This window comes from Xyrauchen texanus, chromosome 9, assembly GCF_025860055.1.
Source record: "Xyrauchen texanus isolate HMW12.3.18 chromosome 9, RBS_HiC_50CHRs, whole genome shotgun sequence".
Classification (NCBI taxonomy): Eukaryota; Metazoa; Chordata; class Actinopteri; order Cypriniformes; family Catostomidae; genus Xyrauchen; species Xyrauchen texanus.
The window spans coordinates 34,624,162-34,643,331 of record NC_068284.1 but is presented as its reverse complement, the minus strand read 5'-3'; the positions used below and the strand labels follow the sequence as shown (position 1 = coordinate 34,643,331).

General features: G+C 38.3%; 1 protein-coding gene across 1 annotated transcript in view; it reads left to right on the top strand.

Annotated features, from left to right (window-relative positions):
• Window positions 1-19,170, top strand: part of LOC127648998 (laminin subunit gamma-1) — a 78,453-nt gene that overhangs the window by 53,379 nt on the left and 5,904 nt on the right. The window contains exons 4-23 of the mRNA XM_052133871.1: window positions 2,363-2,529; window positions 5,198-5,386; window positions 6,201-6,318; window positions 7,793-7,891; window positions 11,365-11,501; window positions 11,676-11,798; window positions 12,196-12,385; window positions 12,519-12,631; window positions 13,009-13,230; window positions 14,264-14,452; window positions 14,785-15,030; window positions 15,469-15,622; window positions 15,729-15,871; window positions 16,041-16,219; window positions 16,334-16,490; window positions 16,951-17,156; window positions 17,259-17,338; window positions 17,424-17,561; window positions 17,773-17,917; window positions 18,011-18,160. Coding sequence (XP_051989831.1) covers window positions 2,363-2,529; window positions 5,198-5,386; window positions 6,201-6,318; window positions 7,793-7,891; window positions 11,365-11,501; window positions 11,676-11,798; window positions 12,196-12,385; window positions 12,519-12,631; window positions 13,009-13,230; window positions 14,264-14,452; window positions 14,785-15,030; window positions 15,469-15,622; window positions 15,729-15,871; window positions 16,041-16,219; window positions 16,334-16,490; window positions 16,951-17,156; window positions 17,259-17,338; window positions 17,424-17,561; window positions 17,773-17,917; window positions 18,011-18,160 — 3,145 coding nt within the window. The remainder of the gene's footprint in view (window positions 1-2,362; window positions 2,530-5,197; window positions 5,387-6,200; window positions 6,319-7,792; window positions 7,892-11,364; window positions 11,502-11,675; window positions 11,799-12,195; window positions 12,386-12,518; window positions 12,632-13,008; window positions 13,231-14,263; window positions 14,453-14,784; window positions 15,031-15,468; window positions 15,623-15,728; window positions 15,872-16,040; window positions 16,220-16,333; window positions 16,491-16,950; window positions 17,157-17,258; window positions 17,339-17,423; window positions 17,562-17,772; window positions 17,918-18,010; window positions 18,161-19,170) is intronic.

The window sequence follows — 19,170 nt, the reverse complement described above, 5'->3', positions numbered from 1 at the left end:
ACATGACTCACAACAGTGCTTTAGAAAGAATTTCTGAAAGGAATTCTCAATTTGCTTCTGTTCTCTTGGCCTCTGATCCCCTTGTATGAGTGTGTAAAAGAATAACTGACCCCCCCATCACCTATATATATTGTATGTAATTGACTCACCCTCATGTCGTTCCAAACCTGTATGACTTTCTTTCCTCTGTGGAACACAAAAAGTGAAATTTTGCATAGAGGTTACGGATGCCATGGGATGTCAAGCTCCAAAAAGTGCAACTAAAATACCATACAAGTAGTTTATATGACTTGTGCACTATATTTCAAATGTTCTGAAGTAGGACTCTAGGGGATTTGGATTAATTGGAATTTATGTTTGACAATATTTAAATTTTTCAAGCTTTTGCATAAAAATATTAGCAAATCCTGTAGTTAGACACATTGTCAATCTACCAAAGGCTGAATAAGTTGGAGCATAAATGTTCATAGCGCTTGGCTTGATGCTGCTCCCAATCTCATCAACTGCACATGTGCGTGTGCTTCAAATGAACGTAACAGGTTATATAAAAGACACCGGTTATATTTATATTACGATTGTACAGTGTGATAGCATAACTTCGTCCATATTGCATGTATACACCGACTCAATGCCATAACTGGCCTCTGCATTCTACACAGGTTGATGAACGGTCTCCTTTCTTTTATTGAAATACCAATAATAAAGCATTAGTTACATGACAGTTATGGCCGCTTCATATGAAATCATATGGCTAGGCTATAAACTGGAGAATCAAACATCTACCAGCCCTTCTTTTACCATGATGATTCAGATAGAATCTAGTTATTGCGTACTGCATCTAAAGCTAGCGTTTGGTCGGCAATCATTTTGACAAACTTTACGAGTTGAATTTCAGTGATTAATTAATTTCATTTTGCTGCGCTGCTAAGTTTTTACCAGTTGAGATCGTCGCTGGCCTGGACTCTTTTGGCAGCAGTTTATGATTATACATACAAATTGTTTGATAGACATTGAGTACTCTTTAGATAACCTTGATCATTTCTATATAGACTTGGTTTAGATACATATTAATACCTACATTGGCTAAGAAGTATTTTGCACTTTTCTTATTCTATACTTTTATTTATTAACATCTGGGTTTATTAGATTTTAATTTATTTTACATTTACACTGTTGATAATTTCTTTTGTGGTGACATTTTTTTTGCAGTTGATCACTCAGCCCTATTCAAAAGCCATTCAATATCTTTTGTGTTAAACTTACTGTGTGAAATCGTTATTCACTGATAATATTTCTCTCCATCGTAGTTCTAAAATCTTTTAATTTACATTTGTGTGGATTCAAAAATGCAATGTGAAGTCTGTTGCACCAGGTTCGACATCAGTTTGAGGTCAATGACGCTTTATGCCATTGGTTGACACGTGTCTCATATAATATCGCGATGCAGAAAGTTGTAAAATTTGGAATTGCGAATGAGATTTGAGAGCTACTGTGGAGGGGAAGGTTTTTTTTAACTATTCGGCACACGATGCTATCCTATTTCTTTGAAAAAGTTTGGCTACTTTTGTGGTGCTTTTTTATTTGGCCCTTTATAGGTAGTAGATACTTTATGCTGTGATATTCTTAAAAATATGTCCCTTTGTTTTCTTCTGTAGAATGTCTGACAGGTGTCTGAGTAAATCATCATGAAAATACATTTTCATTTTTGTGGAACTGATCCCTTTTCATTTTTGTATTAAATGTAAAAAAAATAAAAATAAAACTCCACATAGAAAGTCAAAAGAAGCAACTTGGAGACAAAAAAAAAAATGCACTAATGTGACTTGGTTATTTGACTTGGAAGTGCATCATACTTTAGTTAAACTCAAAAACAATATTTTAGCCTATTTTTAAGGTGTATCCATTTCAATTTAATAACAAATTTCCATCTAATTTAATTGCCTAATCTTTAACCAAATAAAATGTACAAATCTTACAAAATGCAAGTTTTATTAATTACATTTTCTTCAAGACTATTCAATTAGATGGAAATGTGTTATTCAATTGAAATGGATACATCTTAAAAATAGGCTAAAATATTTTTTTGAGTGTACTCTTGCAAACAGTTTCAAAGGGCAGGCAGGATAAAGACAAAGACATCAGCCACTCAATCTGACAACAAAGACATGGTGATGTTTCAGTGATAGGCTCAACAAACATTGTCAGAGTGCTGTTTGAACAGCTTTGCGGCACGTTTGTGCCTGCTTGGTTTGTGTTCTGCACAACAGTGACAGGATGTGTACACACATACAGTAAGTGTGCCCTATCATTGTGCAGTGACTTTGCACCTGACCGGTGTGTTACCTTCCCCCTCCCCATCCAGGTGCAAGTGTAACGGCCATGCCAGTGAATGCTTGAAGAATGAGAACAGCAAACTGGTGTGTAACTGCAAACACAACACAGAGGGAGCAGACTGCAGTGTGTGCAAGCCCTTCTACAATGACCGTCCCTGGAGGAGAGCCACAGCTGACAACCCCAACGAATGCCTGCGTAAGTTTCGTTTTCCATGTCTCTTTTAATCACAAAGCCGATTCAAACTCTACAAGACTAACTTATTTTCCAGTGGATTTCCTCTTTTCTTGTCCTTTCCGGCATTAAGTGGAATGCGTAGGAAGATGCAGAATCCCACCAGTTTCATTTCATCCCTCCATGAGCTCTGACATTTAAAGGAAAAGTTTGGCCAAAAATTTTAATTCATCATTATTTTGTCATTATCATGTTGTTCCAAACTTGTATGCTTTTCTTTTCAGTGTAATACAAAAGTAAAAATTTTAAGAATATTTCATAATGACCAGAGAATGTCAGTGTCTAAAAATGACACAAAAGCACAGTAGGAGTATCATAAAGAAGTCCATATTTTGTGTGTGTGTGTGTGTGTGTGTGTGTGTGTGTGTGTGTGTGTGTGTGTGTGTGTTTGTGTGTGTGTTTGTGTGTGTGTTTGTGTTTGTGTGTGTGCGTGTGTGTGTGTGCAAAATTATTATTTGTATTTTTTTTTTTTATTTATACACCGATCAGCCACAACATTAAAACCTAATATGCTAATAGTGTGTGTGTGGCTATATAGATATTTAAGTCTTCTAAAGCTATACAGTTATTCACTAATCTCATGTGAAATTAGCGTCCAAATTCATAAATGGTCCTTCAATGTGATTGACACTAAAATGGCATGTATATTACAGGCCTGTACTGATGTTTTGGCACTTAAAGGGGTCATGACATGAGAAACCAAATTTGCCTTGATTTTGTTTGCCTTTTGGTATATAAGAGGTCTTTGTATCATTAAAACGTCCTGCAAGTTTAATATTTTAAGACGTCCTCCCCATTCTAAACGAATCATTTATTTAATCAAGCTCAAAATACAGCTCGTTCTGGATTCATGGTTAGAAGTGACGTGACGGTTAGAAGTGACGTAACAGCGTTTGCATATGACCGCCTCCAGCACAAGATAACTACGCTATAAGCGCAAGACAACTACGCTCATTTCAGTATCGCCGTCGCCTCACAAGTGTTCAGTCGATGGACAGCGAGCTCTGACAGAGACTACTTGTGCACAGGAAAATTACGATGCCACACAGATGTGCTGTTCCTGGCTGTGGTCAAACAAAACCTCTGAATAAGCTGCCGAAAGATCCAGACGTCAGGGAAAAATGGATGCAGTTTATTTTTTGCGGACGTCCCAGTCACGGCAGTGTTAACTTAAGCGTTTGTTCTGTACATTTTAAGGATGACTGTTTTGAGAACAAATCTCAATATGATGCTGGCTTTGCCAGAAAACTGTTGCTCAAAGATAAGTCCGTGCCGACTATTCTGGGAACAACGACGACGCAAACTGTAAGTAATCTATTTTAAACTTTAAACTACTTTTTAAAGCGCAATTTCATTCATTATGAATAATCACAGTGTTTTTACTTAGTTTACTTGCATATTGTTCTGGCTGGGAGCGTCAATAATTGATACATAGGCACTGACGTTAGCCAATCATAACAGTGGGCGTTAACACTGAAGTCTTAAATGGAAAACGCCCCCAAAACAGACTGTTTGAATCAGAGGATGAGAAACAGGGTGGGAAAAGGTCATAAATCACTAGATTTTAAAAGTTTTTCTTAAAAAAAAAATATATTAATACTATAATTGCACCTAAGGGAACATAATAATACAATAAAAAAACCCATGTCATGACCCCTTTAAATTCTATATCATAGTGGTATAATGGATAATGCCGTCCATACCACTAGAAGGTGCCGTTTGCTCACAGCGCTGACTGAAGCACTGAATGCAAAAATGCAGCCTTTTAAGGTTTAATAATCAAGCAAGGCCTTATTTCGATTTCAGTCTTAATTCAATCAGTCATGCAGCATTAATGGATATCATACCACTCTCTGATAAGTCAAAGTCTGCTGATTTCAAAGCATTTTGGATGGTTTTCCTCATCATGTAGCCTTTAGGTAAGTGCCGTTTTCACAAAGGTCACGTCTCTTTATGGCGTTTTTTCTGTATTAACATAAGAACTAGCAAGTTGTATCATACAAACTACTTTTTTTGTTGGATTTTCTTATTCTTTTCGGAGCTCGACAGTGGTAATCACTAAGGACTTTTACGGCTAGAGCTGCTTTAAGATTCTTCAAAAATGGGTAATTTTGAATTCCATGAAAAATCATACATCAACAGAATACAGATTTGCAATGACATGCTAGTTGAGCCATTCCTTTAAGACCATCAAGAACTAGTGTTTCCCTACCATCCATACTGGGTAATATTTTGTTTTCTTAAGCTGAAATCATATTAGGAGTTGAAGGGAGCTTGTTTTGTCTTCCATCCCCTCATCTGGACATGCATGACTAATGTGCACATCTGATATTCAGCAGCCTGAGGCCCAGTGTTCTCACACCCACACAGCTCCTGGTCCTCCATCCTCTTATTTCCACCGTGTCTCCCTGTTTCCATTTCTCTCTCACAAAAATGTGTCTAACTTCGCAATCCCAATGACAAGCAACCCCATATGTGTCTAGTTGTGTTTTCTGAAACCCAATTCACTTTGATTTTAAACTTAAACCACTCTTTTCACACCCTCTTAATGGAGCTTACACGTTCCTATCTGTCAAACTCTCTGGAAGTTCTCACATTAATGTTCTGACTGGAAGGCTTGTCTCTATTGCAGCCTGTAACTGTAATGGCAAGAGCGCAGAGTGTTACTTCAACCCAGAGCTGTATCGTGCCACAGGTCATGGAGGTCACTGCCGCAACTGTGCCGACAACACGGATGGGCCAAACTGTGAGCGATGCCTGGACAACTACTACAGAGACACTTCTGGCCAGCGCTGTCTGCCTTGCAGCTGCAACCCAGTTGGTGAGTAACAACCATGCCGCAGACCCAAGATGGAAGATACATACCTATACTGTATATTGTATCAAACGATACCTCACACAATGGATTTGACTTTATCCGAAAAGGCCTATTCACACCAAGAGCAACAATACAAAGCCACATGCCAATTAATGTTGAAAATTGGCTAAACTGCTCACAACAAGCATTATGTTCATGAAGTTTCATGTTTCAATGAATATCTGCTCTGGTCACTCACATTCCTTAATACAACAAATCCAGTTTAAAATGAATGATAAAAGCAGGTAAAATTTGGCTGGAGCGTAAATAAATCAAAACTACTAGCCATTTGGCCTTTAAATTAAAGACATATCTTCCACAAATTTTACCTCAAGAAAATATCAGAAGTCTATTGGAAGCCTGTTTTTTTTTATTATTATTCCATTGTCAAACAATAAAATAGTGTTTAATTTATAAAATGGCAATTTTTATACTGTACATTTGAGTATGGTTTATATTTCAGTTGTGCTCAGTGCATGGACTTTGTTTTATTTTTGGTGTATTTTTATATTCCTCATTCTCAGAGACCAACTATATCAGCAGCTCTCAAAATCTCATGTCTTTTTATATGTTTTTAGCCAAACAAAAATTATCAACCTATGCTGCAAAAAAGGCACATTTTCTACTCGCTGTGAAGGTTCCAATAGGAATGCATTGTTCTGTTTTAACATCTGTAAAAACATCCTGTACTGAACATATCTGAATAATTGTGCCTTTATGCAGTTATCTGTGTTTTCTGTGCATGTCTTGTAACCGATTGTTCTATTTGGTGCTGCAGGTTCTCTCAGTACCCAGTGTGACAACACTGGTCGATGTAGCTGTAAGCCTGGATTGATGGGTGAAAAGTGTGACAGATGCCAGCCAGGTTACCACACACTGACTGAGGCAGGCTGCAGGTAGTGTGATTTAAACCTCCACGGGTGTGTCTTAAACCCTGAAATCTGTTACTCGGTTAATCTTTTCTGGAAGTATATATTATATTTTCAGACCTGTCAGTCAATAGCTTGAAATTTGCTTCAGAGGGCAGTAAGTGAAACTTCAGCTGTGTAGGCAATGCGCAGTTTATACAATGAAGAAAACAACCATCCAACAGACAGGTCAAAACATTTGATGGAGCGCAAATCCAAACTAAGGGATCTCAAGATGTGTTCCAAGTGTTAAACTAGACACAGTGACCTAAAAATGTTTATAAACGCAATGCACCCGAGACGCTACACAAGCATGTCTGACGCAGGTGTAAATTGATGGGGCCTTAAACAAATATATATAATTTTTAAATATTTAAAGATAACTATGTATCATTATTTCATCATTATATATTGAATAATTTTTATATGAGGGGCTTTCTCAGCAAATATTTGTATATGCAATTAATCGTGATTAATTTATCGGGACACCTTGTAATTAATTCGATTAACATTTTTAATCGATTAACAGCCCTAATAAATAAATATATATATATATATATATATATATATATATATATATATATATATATATATAATAATTATAGTACTGTGCAAAATAAGATGTTTCACAAAAACATTTGTCTCAAGATGATTATTTATCTCTTATTGTGTCAATAGGAAATATACATGTTATACTCCCAAATATTCCTTTTGCAAATAGAATAGAATAGAAGAACAGGCAGCCCTGCAAGAGATGGCATGGCCCCCACAAAGCTCCCCAATGAACATCGTGTCAGTCTGAGATTGCATAAAGAGACAGAAGCAATTGAGACAGACTAAATAAATAAAAGAACTTTGGCGAATTCTCCAAGAAGCTTGGAACATCCTATCTGCCAACAACCAAGAAATACTGTGTCCAGGTCTAAGTAGGTGTTGTTTTGAAGGCAAAAGTGTTCACATAAATCTGGAATGGCATGAGTGAGTAAATGATGAGAGCAGTTTCATTTTTGGGTGAAATATTCCTTAAAGTGCCATTACATCAAAATTATTTATATATTTACACATTTATTATACTTACTACATTACTAAATTCTGTTACATTTATACGTGTACAATAACAAGAGTTAAAATGGTATTGTCTCTTTAAGAGAACCATTCCATGGCAAATTTTTAAGGTTGAATGAGCGCATCACACAACACGAAATAAGTTGCACACTCATGAGACCCAGCATGCAGTGAAAGGATCTCGGTGCTATAGTTCTTCTTCGCCAACTCAGTCACTGCCTAGTAAAATCTGAATATTTACTATCTAGTGGATAAGAACAGACATTTGAAGTCACATACTGCAAGGGATTTTGCTTATGCAAGGGATTTACTTGCAATGTTGAGGGATGTAATCCTTTTAAAGTTATTTCATTCTCCTCAGTCCCTCTTATTTTCTTTGCCCTCTTTCTGTCTTTAGGCCGTGCTCTTGTGACCTTGCCGGAAGCACACAGGAGTGTGATGTTCAGACAGGGCGCTGTCAGTGCAAGGACAATGTAGATGGCTTTAGCTGTGACAGGTCAGACTCATTACTTTTCAAAATATCCATGCACACACACACACACACACACACACACACACACACACACACACACACATACAGTACATACATATGCACACACAGAGCAGCTGCTATGGCTTTTTATATGCTTCTGGTGTGTTAATTTTGTCCATAGTTGACTTGAACAAAAGTTATAATCGTGGTCTAAAATGATCACCCACCAAGCGCCAAATGGGAGTAAAAATTGGCTTTGGCAAATAAATAAAACCAGTTGGCTGATAACTTTATAAATAAGTGCTGTGTTTATGCAATGTAAGTGATGAGAGCGATTGTAATCAAAGCCATACAGACTGTCTAATGAAAACATTTGTTTGAAAACATTTGTCACAACTTGCGCATCTTGTAGTGATTTTTACCTCCGTGGAAAATGTACCTTCAGAAGTTTATCTAGGATGCCTAAAATATTTTTCTCCAGAACTTCATGTGGTGATACATCACCTGTGAGTGGTCAAAGGGAATTACATTGATTATCTCCTAACAAGGTCACATGTCAAGGTCTGGGTAGACTAGATGGTAAGCAAACAATCAGTTCTCGTAGTCAATGTGTTGAATGCAGGAGAATTGGGCAGGAGTAGACCTGAGCAACTTTGACAAGGGCCAAATTGTTATGGCTCAGAGCATTTCTGAAATGGCAAGGCTTGTGGGGTGCTCCTGGTCAACTGTGGCGAGTACAAATAAACAGTGGTCCGAGGAGGGACAAACAACAAACTGGCAACAGGGTTTTGGGCGCCAAAGGCTCATCGATGCATGAGGACAACTAAGGTTATCCCGTCTGGTCTGAACCAACAGAAGGTTGGCACAAGTCACAGAAAATTTTAATGATGGTAAAGGGAGGAAATTATCACGACAGCTTGTCCATATGGGGCTGCGTAGCCGCAGATTTGTCAGAGTGCCCATGATGACCCCTGTCCATGACAAATGCACCTACAATGGGCACACAAATGTTGGAACTGGACCTTGGAGCAGTGGAAGATGGTTGCATGCTCCAATGAGTCCTGTTGTCTTTTACATCACGTGGACTGTCATGTATGTGTACGACATTTACCTGGGGAAGTGATGGCACCAGGATGCACTGTGGGAAGATGACAAGCCAGTGTAGGTAGTTTGATGCTCTGGGCAGTGTTCTGCTGGGAAACGCTGGGTTCGACCATTCGTGTGGATGTCAATTTGATATGATTAAGAGTTCAAGGTGTTGCCTTGGCCTACAAATTCCCCAGATCTCAATCCGATTGAGCATGCTTGTGCTGTTTGTCACAAAAATACAGATACAAAGAAAAATCTGCTTAATCCCCTTGTCATATGGAAAAATATATTTTAATATAAAAATTCTGATATAAATATAGGTTCATGGCTTGTAAGAAATATTTATGGCCTTTACCCACCATTGGCAGGTGTGAAAAGAAGTTAATTTCGGACCCTGGTTATAATTACATTGCGTTTATAGTTGTCAAATTATTCATCAACATTTGTGAACCAGAATTAACACTGACATCAACACAATGCCAAAACCCCCATAAACATTCTCCACCTTTCAGCTTCTGATCTTTTACAAGGATGTATCATCAAACAGCGGTTTATAGGACGCGTCTGATGTTGTCTACCCTCTTTTCCTAATGGAAAGTCCCTACAGTATGTGGGAGTTTTTCTGACAGACAGAGGATCTTAGGGAATGTGTGCGTGTCTGAGAAATAGAATTAGGACCATGGGTCTCTCAGTGTCAGATGGAAGAGAAAATAGCTCATGGATGGCAAAGGTTTCCCTGCTGACAACCTTCAGTCAGACCATGTAGGGTCTCCAGACTTGCAGTCACCATTAAAGAGTTTTAACTAGCCTGGTCTTCAGCCTCTCAGTGCTGACTGCTCATTGACTATGACAGGGACGGGTCACGATGGGCAACTTGTCGCCCTATATCCGACAAGTATATCATTTTAAGTATATAAATTTTTTTATAAATTCATCCCCTTGAAATTATCTTCAATACAGACATTTTCTGATAAAAAGTATCCTGACACAAGCTTTTTGTTTTTTAAGCATGTTGAGTTAAAAATATTCCAATAAAAATTCAAGATGCATTCTGTTCCATTCCATTGCACACTGTCTGTAAATGCCCCTAAGGAATGCATCAGATCCAGGTTAGGTGAACCTTGCTAAATATACAAGGCTTCCTTAAAACCACTTAGTTGACTAGTCGTTCAAGCAACCCACTGACTAGTTGATTTTGAAAATATGTTGATGGACAATCTCCACATATTTCATGAATTGTGTAAAAACGCATTCATCCCAGGCCTTAGTCATTTCCATAATCCCAGCCTTCCTGCCTGCATTTACCTAGCACTTTTCACAAAGTCTCTTCTCTCACCCCCTCTCTGTTCCTCGGTCACACATAAAACTCGCATGTCGGCTGTGACATTCCTCTCGGTCACCCACCTTGGCCACACATGGACTGGATAATCCCTGCAGTATATCCTTATGAGAGACACAGACAGAGAGAGAGAGAGAGAGAGAGAGAGAGAGAGAGAGAGATGGGGGGTGAAATGAAAAGACAGAGTTTCAGAACAGACAAAAAAAAGAGACTACAGTTCTTGATTTGATGTGTGACTTGTTGTGGTTTAAACGCCCAGTGATGATCTCACTGACGTTAACTGATGATCCATTACAAAACTTGATGACTTTGAATGGGGACCAGCATACAATTTAAATTTTACAGTATTTCTCAATATTGTAATGTTGAATGAATCCACTTGGCAAAATAACAAGATTTCAGTGCAAGAGATGCATGGATGCCAAGCACAGGCAAAGTCTTTCAGGAAGTCAGTCCACTGCCGGACATCTTTGGAATGCTCCCAGGAAGCTATTTCCAGTCATGAAAGTGCAGCCCCTATCTACTTGAATGGGAAAAGACCGAAATCTCTAAAATGTTTGGTCACGATTATGACCAAAGAACATACTTCAAGTCAACAGTAAAAAAAAAAAAAAAGCAGACAAAAATTATTAACACACAAAAAAGCAATTTTCCCAACAACAGCTAATGCGTATGCGCATTCTCGACTTGATTGACAGGTTGTGTCTGTATCTAAGAGGTGAGGCGGGACTTCCTTTCTACATCTGTTGACCGTTGGGCATTTCAATATCTCCCATTCATATTAATAGAAGTGGCCCGTCTCTGCTAATTAATCTCTGGCACAGGCCTTCATTAGGTGACTAAACCGATATTCAAGGAATGTCACACAAGCAAGAATACAACAACAGCAAGATTGCAAGTAATTAGTATAACAATGATTAAAACAACCTTAATCTCAGCATTAATCTCAGATATATTCAATTTAAAATACACAAAAAAGACAATTTTCATTAACCAACTAGTTGACCTCCTCTAATTGTTGTAACCTTAACTATTGTTGTCCCTAATAAATGTATGTGTTTCCTGTTAGGTGTAAACTGGGCTACTTTAATCTGGACCCTCAGAATCCTCAGGGATGTACACCATGCTTCTGTTTCCAGCATTCCACTGTGTGTGATAGCGCCGATGGTTACAGCATACACACAATCACCTCCACCTATGACAGAGGTCAGTGTCTGTCTAGTAGAGCACACACACACTATCTACAGTCCTATAAAGCCCTGTTTATACTCGTTATATGTGCACTAACTTGGGCAATTTGGTTATTGAGAAATGAGTGCCAATGTAATACATCTGCTCCAATCATTCATGAGTAAACATGAGTTAACTCCTATTTTATAGATGATGAGGGCTGGAAGGGGCAGCTGAGAGATGGCTCTAGCATGCCTGTGCAGTGGTCTCCCAGTTCTAGAGATATTTCGCTCATCTCAGAAGACTACTTCCCCATCTACTTTGTGGCTCCAGGTACATTATAACATCAAAAATGGTGTTCTCTTAATGAAATGGCAAAAGATCCTACTATGTTTAAGAATCAAATTCAGATATACCTTAGAAATGCACTATTTTGCTGGATTTTGGGTTGCCAATGTCATGGAAATGTTAAAGAATTTTAAAATTGTGTTTGTCAGGCCTGAAAAAGTCATGGAAATTGATTAAAAGTGATTCACAAATTGGTATGAATGATTCATTAGTGAATCAGTCTGAATCTGAATATTGTTTTTAATCACAGACGACAGGAAATTACATTTGAGAGTCATATGTCAAAAAAGATGGGAACCCTGGTTTTTAATTAATGTGTGAAATGAGTGGCATCTTGAAGTGTTTTTCTAACAAACCTGGATGTTTTTCTTTGTTTTATTAGAGAAATATCTAGGAAATCAGTTGCTGAGCTATGGGCAGAACCTCACACTGAACTTCAGGATTCAGAGACATGATGCCCGACTGTCAGCAGAGGATGTTGTACTGGAGGGGGCAGGGCTCCGGGTTGCTGTGCCACTTATTGCCCAGGGCAATTCCTACCCAGGAGAAGACATGCAAACATTTGTGTTTAGGTAAGTTTCTTTTGTTAGGAGAATAATATTTTTTCAACTCATTCATTGATTTATACATAACTTGGCTGATGAGCAGTTAGTTTCAGTGTCATATTAAATTTATTTTAAAATTTTTTTTATTATAATTATTCAGGCTCCATGACACCCCTGACTACCCTTGGAGACCCACCCTGAAACATGCCGACTTCCAGAAACTTCTGCACAATCTGACATCCATCATGATTCGTGGAACCTACAGTGAGAGAAGTATGTGCGCTTGTTCACTGTAGTTGAACATTTATTTTTAAGCACTTTATGAAGGTGTTTGGATCTCTGTTGAACGATACTTTATCTGCACAAAAACACTGATACAATTTGTTTTGTACTCTGGTTATATATTACAATGAAGACAATGCTCTTAGCTCTCCATTGTGAGACACTCAATGTCATTTTAACCTTGAAATTTAACTCAACTGGTAGAGCATATAGCTGGCAATGCCAAGGTCATGGGTTCGCTTTCCATTGAACAAACATGCTGATAAAATGTATAGCTTAAATATACTGTTAGACGCTTTAGATTGAAGTGTCTGCGAAGTGTTTGGAAGTTCAGGCCTTCAGACATAATGTCTTTATTTCTGCTGTAGGTGCTGGTTATTTGGACAATGTTTCCCTCATGACCGCCCGTCATGGCCCTGGAACTCCAGCTCGTTGGGTGGAGAGGTGTGTGTGCCCTCAGGGCTACGTGGGGCAGCACTGTGAGAAGTGTGATCTGGGATACAGGAGGAGTCGACCTGAGCTGGGCCGATTTAGCCCTTGCGAACCCTGTAACTGCAACGGACACAGTGACACTTGTGACCCTGTGACAGGTTCGTCATCACAACTGGCTTATTACCATTGCATTGCCGTAGTGTTGATATATTATTACTTATCTTCTCTCAGGAGACTCAAGGCAACAGGCTGGATATTAATTTCAAATCTGTTGTCTAGATGTGGGCATTCCGGAAGGTCAAATACTCTGGGTGCATGCAACATGAAACACATTGAAATAAAATGGAATTTGATTAACTTAACATTATGTATAATTTTAAGGGAATTTAAGATCTTATCTGATGCTGCTACTACAGTTACCATTCTTAGCAGTCCCCTGGACTGGGGTACTTGAACCACCAATTTAATTGTTTTTGCTTAGTTTTTTTACCACAAATTTTTGCAAAAAGGTCTAAATCCATAATGAAAGTGAACCAGACAGTTATTCTTTATTTGTTAACTACGAAATTAGTTTTGACCAGGGTTGCTTCAACTTTCGTTTTGAAACCGGAAGAATGAAATGGCTCAATTAAACGATAAAATAACCACTTTCTCTTGACAATAAACATAATGAGTGCTATCACTGTTTTCATTGATGTGCCACCTGTACATATGGGTTGGGGGGATTCATGACCCTTTCAGAAAGCAATGTTAAAAGAATAGTTCACCCAAAAATGAAAATTCTCTCATTATTCAATAACCCTGATGCCATCCCAGATGTAAAAGTTTTGTCCCTTTAAAGTTAGGGCTGATATTAGTTCTAGTTCAGTTGAAATTAAAATCTTGCACATTCATTTCTTAGTGGGATACAGTAATCATTGCAGTAAACTGTTGTACACTGCACATTTAGGCAAGTAGGACATCTGGGTATTGTATGGATAAAGAAGATTTTAAACTGTGCACAGTATATTTTCTGTACTGCAGCAATAGTAAAAGTATAATGGTAGTATGCTATTCCTAACAGAGCCCTAGTCCCATCCCAATAAAGATTATTACAGTATGAGCTACTTTTAGCTTTGTGTTTTGTATAATGTTGCCATCTTGTGGTGATATGTATTATTACATGGTCGTTCCTTTGTTCTCTGTTTGCAGGAATGTGTAACTGCCAGCACAATACTGCTGGCATGAGCTGTGAGAGGTGTAAGGATGGCTTCTATGGTGATTCAACATTGGGGTCTCCTACAGACTGTAAACCTTGTCCCTGCCCTGCAGGTGCCTCATGCGCTGTTGTGCCCAAGACCAAAGAGGTGGTCTGTACTAATTGCCCAAGTGGCACCACAGGTACAATGAATCTTAAATTTAACTCTTAAAGACATAGTTCACACAAAAATGAAACTTCATCTTTTACGCTCCTTTGTGTTGTTCCAAACCTGTATGACTTACTTTCTTATGAGGAACACTAAAGGAGATAAAAGGCGAATTGTTAGCATCAGCCACCATTCACTTTCATTGTGTGAAGAAAATATGCAATGATAGTGAATAGCGACTGAGGTGGTTTTCATTTTGGGGTGAGCTAGCCCTCTCAGAGCATTTATCCCATTTGGTGCTTATGTGTGATCATATTTCATTGATTATAGTAAATATAACCACACCTGATGTCATTCTGTGTCCAGGTAAGCGATGCGAGCTGTGTGATGATGGCTTCTTCGGCGACCCTCTGGGTGAGAAAGGTCCCGTCAGGTCATGTATTGTATGCAGTTGCAATAACAACATTGACCCCAATGCTGTGGGTAACTGTGACCGAGAATCAGGCCAATGCCTCAAGTGCATTTACAACACCGCTGGCAGCTTCTGTGACCGTTGCAAAGAGGGTTTCTATGGTGACGCCCGTGCTTCAGATGTAGCCGACAAGTGCAAACGTGAGTGTTTCATACTTACTCAGAATGTACCATGCTAGAATAACCAGGAAATACCAGTTTAAGGTGGTCAATCTGTTTTTTGGAACATAATTTTTTCTGGTCCAAAAACCAAGATGGTTAAAACCAGGTTCACCAGCTGGTACTCCAGCTGAATTAGCATTTAGACCAGCTTTAGGAAGGTAGGTGGGTGGGTGGGTAGGTAGATTACATACAAAATATACTTTATATTTTAATAAATAGACAAGTAAACATTTTAGACATGAGTAACATCTTATGACAGTCTGCACAAAACAGTTGTGCTACCACCTATAGCTAGTTTTAATTAGATTTTTCAGCAGGGTAGAATGTTTTGGATCCTTCATAATTTCTAAAACACCAAATATTTATTTACACATACATTATAACATATAACATGTATGTATTTTTTCACATCTGCAGCATGCTCGTGCTCTTCATACGGTACAGTGAACAGGCAGACTACCTGTTTGCAGGTGACAGGCCAGTGTAATTGCCTTCCACACGTAATTAACAGAGACTGCAGTGCATGCAAGCCTGGTTTCTACAACCTACAAAGCGGCGAGGGCTGCGAAAGGTATTTAATTGAATTCTCTCCATTTTAAAATGGTGCCGAATTTGTAGCATAAAGGTTAGTAGACCTGCACATTTTTAAAACGTGTCTTTTGAATTTGTTTTCACAGATGCAACTGCAACCCTATTGGCTCCACAAACGGGCAGTGTGACATTGTCAACGGTCAATGTGAATGTCAGCCTGGGGTCACAGGTCAGCACTGTGAGCGTTGTGAGGTCAACTTCTTCGGCTTCAGTTCCTCTGGATGCAAACGTAAGATTTCCTGCTATTTTTGTGTATATTTGCATAACAGAACTCTTGAGAACTTTTATTCTAATAAAAGCTAATAAAATAAATGTATACAGGGCTGGGCGGTCATGACAGTGTACTTTTTTGTTTGTTTTTGATTCATTTGATTGTTTTCATTTTTTTTTTGTTTCAGCTTGCGACTGTGACCCAGAAGGCTCCCAGTCCACCCAGTGCAGGGAAGATGGGCGTTGCCAGTGTCATCCAGGGTTTGTGGGAGCTCGCTGTGACATGTGTGAGGAAAATTACTTCTACAACCGCTCTACACCAGGCTGCCAGCAGTGCCCCAACTGTTACAGTCTGGTCAGGGACAAGGTAAGGTCTTAATCTTCTGAATGCATCCACAAGAAGTAGCTGCATATTTTCCCTAAAGGACTTTTGTTTGTAACTGAGAATACCAGTACAGATTCCTCTGTCTTTTTTGCATAGGTTAACCAGCAGAGACAGAAGCTTCTTGACCTGCAGACCTTAATTGATAATCTTGACAACAGTCAAGATACAGTGAGTGACAAGGCCTTTGAGGACAGACTTAAGGAGGCAGAGAAAACAATCATGGACTTGCTGGAAGAGGCACAGGCTAGCAAAGGTATTTTCTGTCAAAGTCTTTTAAAAATTTTCTAAATATTATTCTGTATTTTTGTTTTTGGTATAAAGTGCAATCTGACAAAAAATAATTAAATGCTTTGATTTGTATACTGCCATAATAACCAACTACAATAGCGTATTACATGTTCATTTCTTTTCTAAAATGCAATTCTCAAGCCTATGAATGTAAAACCTTGTTGTGCCTCCCTGCATTTGTCTTTGCGTATTCTAAAAAATGTATTATGAATCATACCAAAATCATGACCAAATTTCGTAGAATTGTAGAATAGCAAAGAATTGTAATTGTTTCGAATCATTTCATTTTTCATCAATATTTTCATTTTTGCATTACACATTTGTGAAGTCACATGGTATATGCAACATCTATTTAATATTTAACAGTGTCACATAAGACACTTTGTATCATAATTATTCTGTCATCTTTCACTGTTACCAAACAGAAGTTGATAATGGACTTTTGGATCGTCTAAACAACATCAATAAGACCCTGAACACTCAGTGGAACAGACTGCAGAACATCAGAAACACTGTAGACAACACAGGCAATCAGGCAGATATTGCTCGTAACCGAGTCCGTGATGCCGAGGACCTGATCAGTACTGCCAGAGAGGAGCTGGACAAAGCCAAGGAGGCAATCAGTAAAGTGGTGAGCTTTTACACCCAGTTAAGAGAATATACCTTAATATTCTAAGAATGTCTATAAATTGCCAAATCTCTTAATCGTAATCATTTTTTATTTTTTCCATAGGACATTCAAATACCCACAACTTCTGGAGATCCAAACAATATGACGCTTCTGGCAGAGGAAGCCCGTAAACTGTCAGAAAAGTGAGTTATTCTAATGAAAATGAATCTGACATTGCTTTTTCACACCACAAATGTTACTTAACATGTTCTGGTAATATTTGTACAGACATAAAACAGACGCAGATCAGATTGAGAAGATTGCAAAGGACGCAAATGACACTTCTACCAAAGCTTATAATCTTCTGAAGAAGTCACTGGATGGCGAGAACAAGATGAGCAGTGACATTGATGAACTCAACAGGAAGTATGTATTTGACATTTCTTACCAAAGTACATTTATTCAGTTGGTAGCTAAGGATGCAAATGGAGTACTACAAGGTTTCCATCATCATGGAGTTCCCCAAGTCAGCATGAAATATCAGTCTGTCCGTTTAAGGGTCTAATTGGAGACATTTGTAGACTGATGTTATAAGCAGTCTTGTTTTAAAACCAACCGGTTGTCCATTTGTTCTCAGGTACAATGAGGCAAATGACTTGGCCAAGAACCTTGAGAAACAGGCTACCAAGGTGCAAACTGAAGCAGAGGAGGCTGGCAACAAAGCTCTGAAGATCTATGCTAACTTGACCACCTTGCCCCCGTTTGACACCAAATCGTTAGAGGTGCTGATTTTTAGAACGTTTGACTTGTCTTGCTTTGCACAATCAACTCTGTTGTATCCATAATCAAATATCCTTGAATTCCTCTGATCTCAGGATGAGGCCAATAAGATTAAGAAGGAGGCTTCAGACCTGGACAAACTGATAGATAAGACAGAGAAGGAGTACAATGACCTGAGGGAGGACCTGAGGGGCAAAGAGACTGAAGTTCGCAAACTACTAGAGAAAGGAAAGACTGAACAACAGGTATGCAAACGATTGTTTTATTTTCTTCCTTCCACAGCGTGACTGCCATGTGCATTTTCCATTTCTCTGTTTGATCTGTAACTAGTAGCACCTAATAAACATGCAAAAAATATATATAATATTTCTAGAGCAAACTTTCTTAAAAAGTTTGGCAACATATGTGACCAGCGGGTCTAAGTTGTGAAATTTTAAATAATACCAAGCTATAGAAGGTCAGATTTTTTTTTATTGAATTGTTTATGTTGTTTCCAGGAATGTTGGTTATTCATGTTTTTGAGATGTTACAGACATTATATCCGAAATTAGCATAATTCATTTCGATTCAAAATATCTGTAAGGAATTTTTAGAATTGGCCCCCCAAGTATCAAGTCAGGTTTGCAGTCGCTGTCTCAATCCGGATACTCATGAGGGGAGAAAGAAGTGACACACCAGAGCATATCAGATCATTCTCCCACGTTTAATGTCTAGCTCATCATTATATATGTTCAGCAAAGCAACTCGTCTACTAGACTAACCAATCAAGTCATTCTTTACCTTATCTGGATGTGACATACATGTCTGTTGAAATACGTTAGTTCTTATGTCAGGGAGTATAGATAAAGGATACTAATTTCTATAGATGGCAGTTTGCTTACACACCCTTTTGCAGAACAGGAAACCAAAAGTTAGTTGTACTGAATAAAAAGGTGTTTAAGGCCTTATTATTTTACAGTATCGAATTGCTTGCTATTACTATTTAATGAATGATTTAACCTCCAGTGTGCTGTCTGTCTGCTCTGGTCTCAGAACAGTTTGAAATGCCCTTATTTTCATCCTAACTCCATATAAACAGCAACTCTGAAAGCAACATTTTTCAGCTTTTGGATGAAACCATTTAATGTCAATGTGATAATGCACAGTAAATATATGATTTCTAAAGGAAAAAATGGGCTCAAGTACACATTAGTGTACATTGTGTTTAGCAATAAATCTCTCAAATTTTAAAATTGCATATCGGATGAAACTAGAG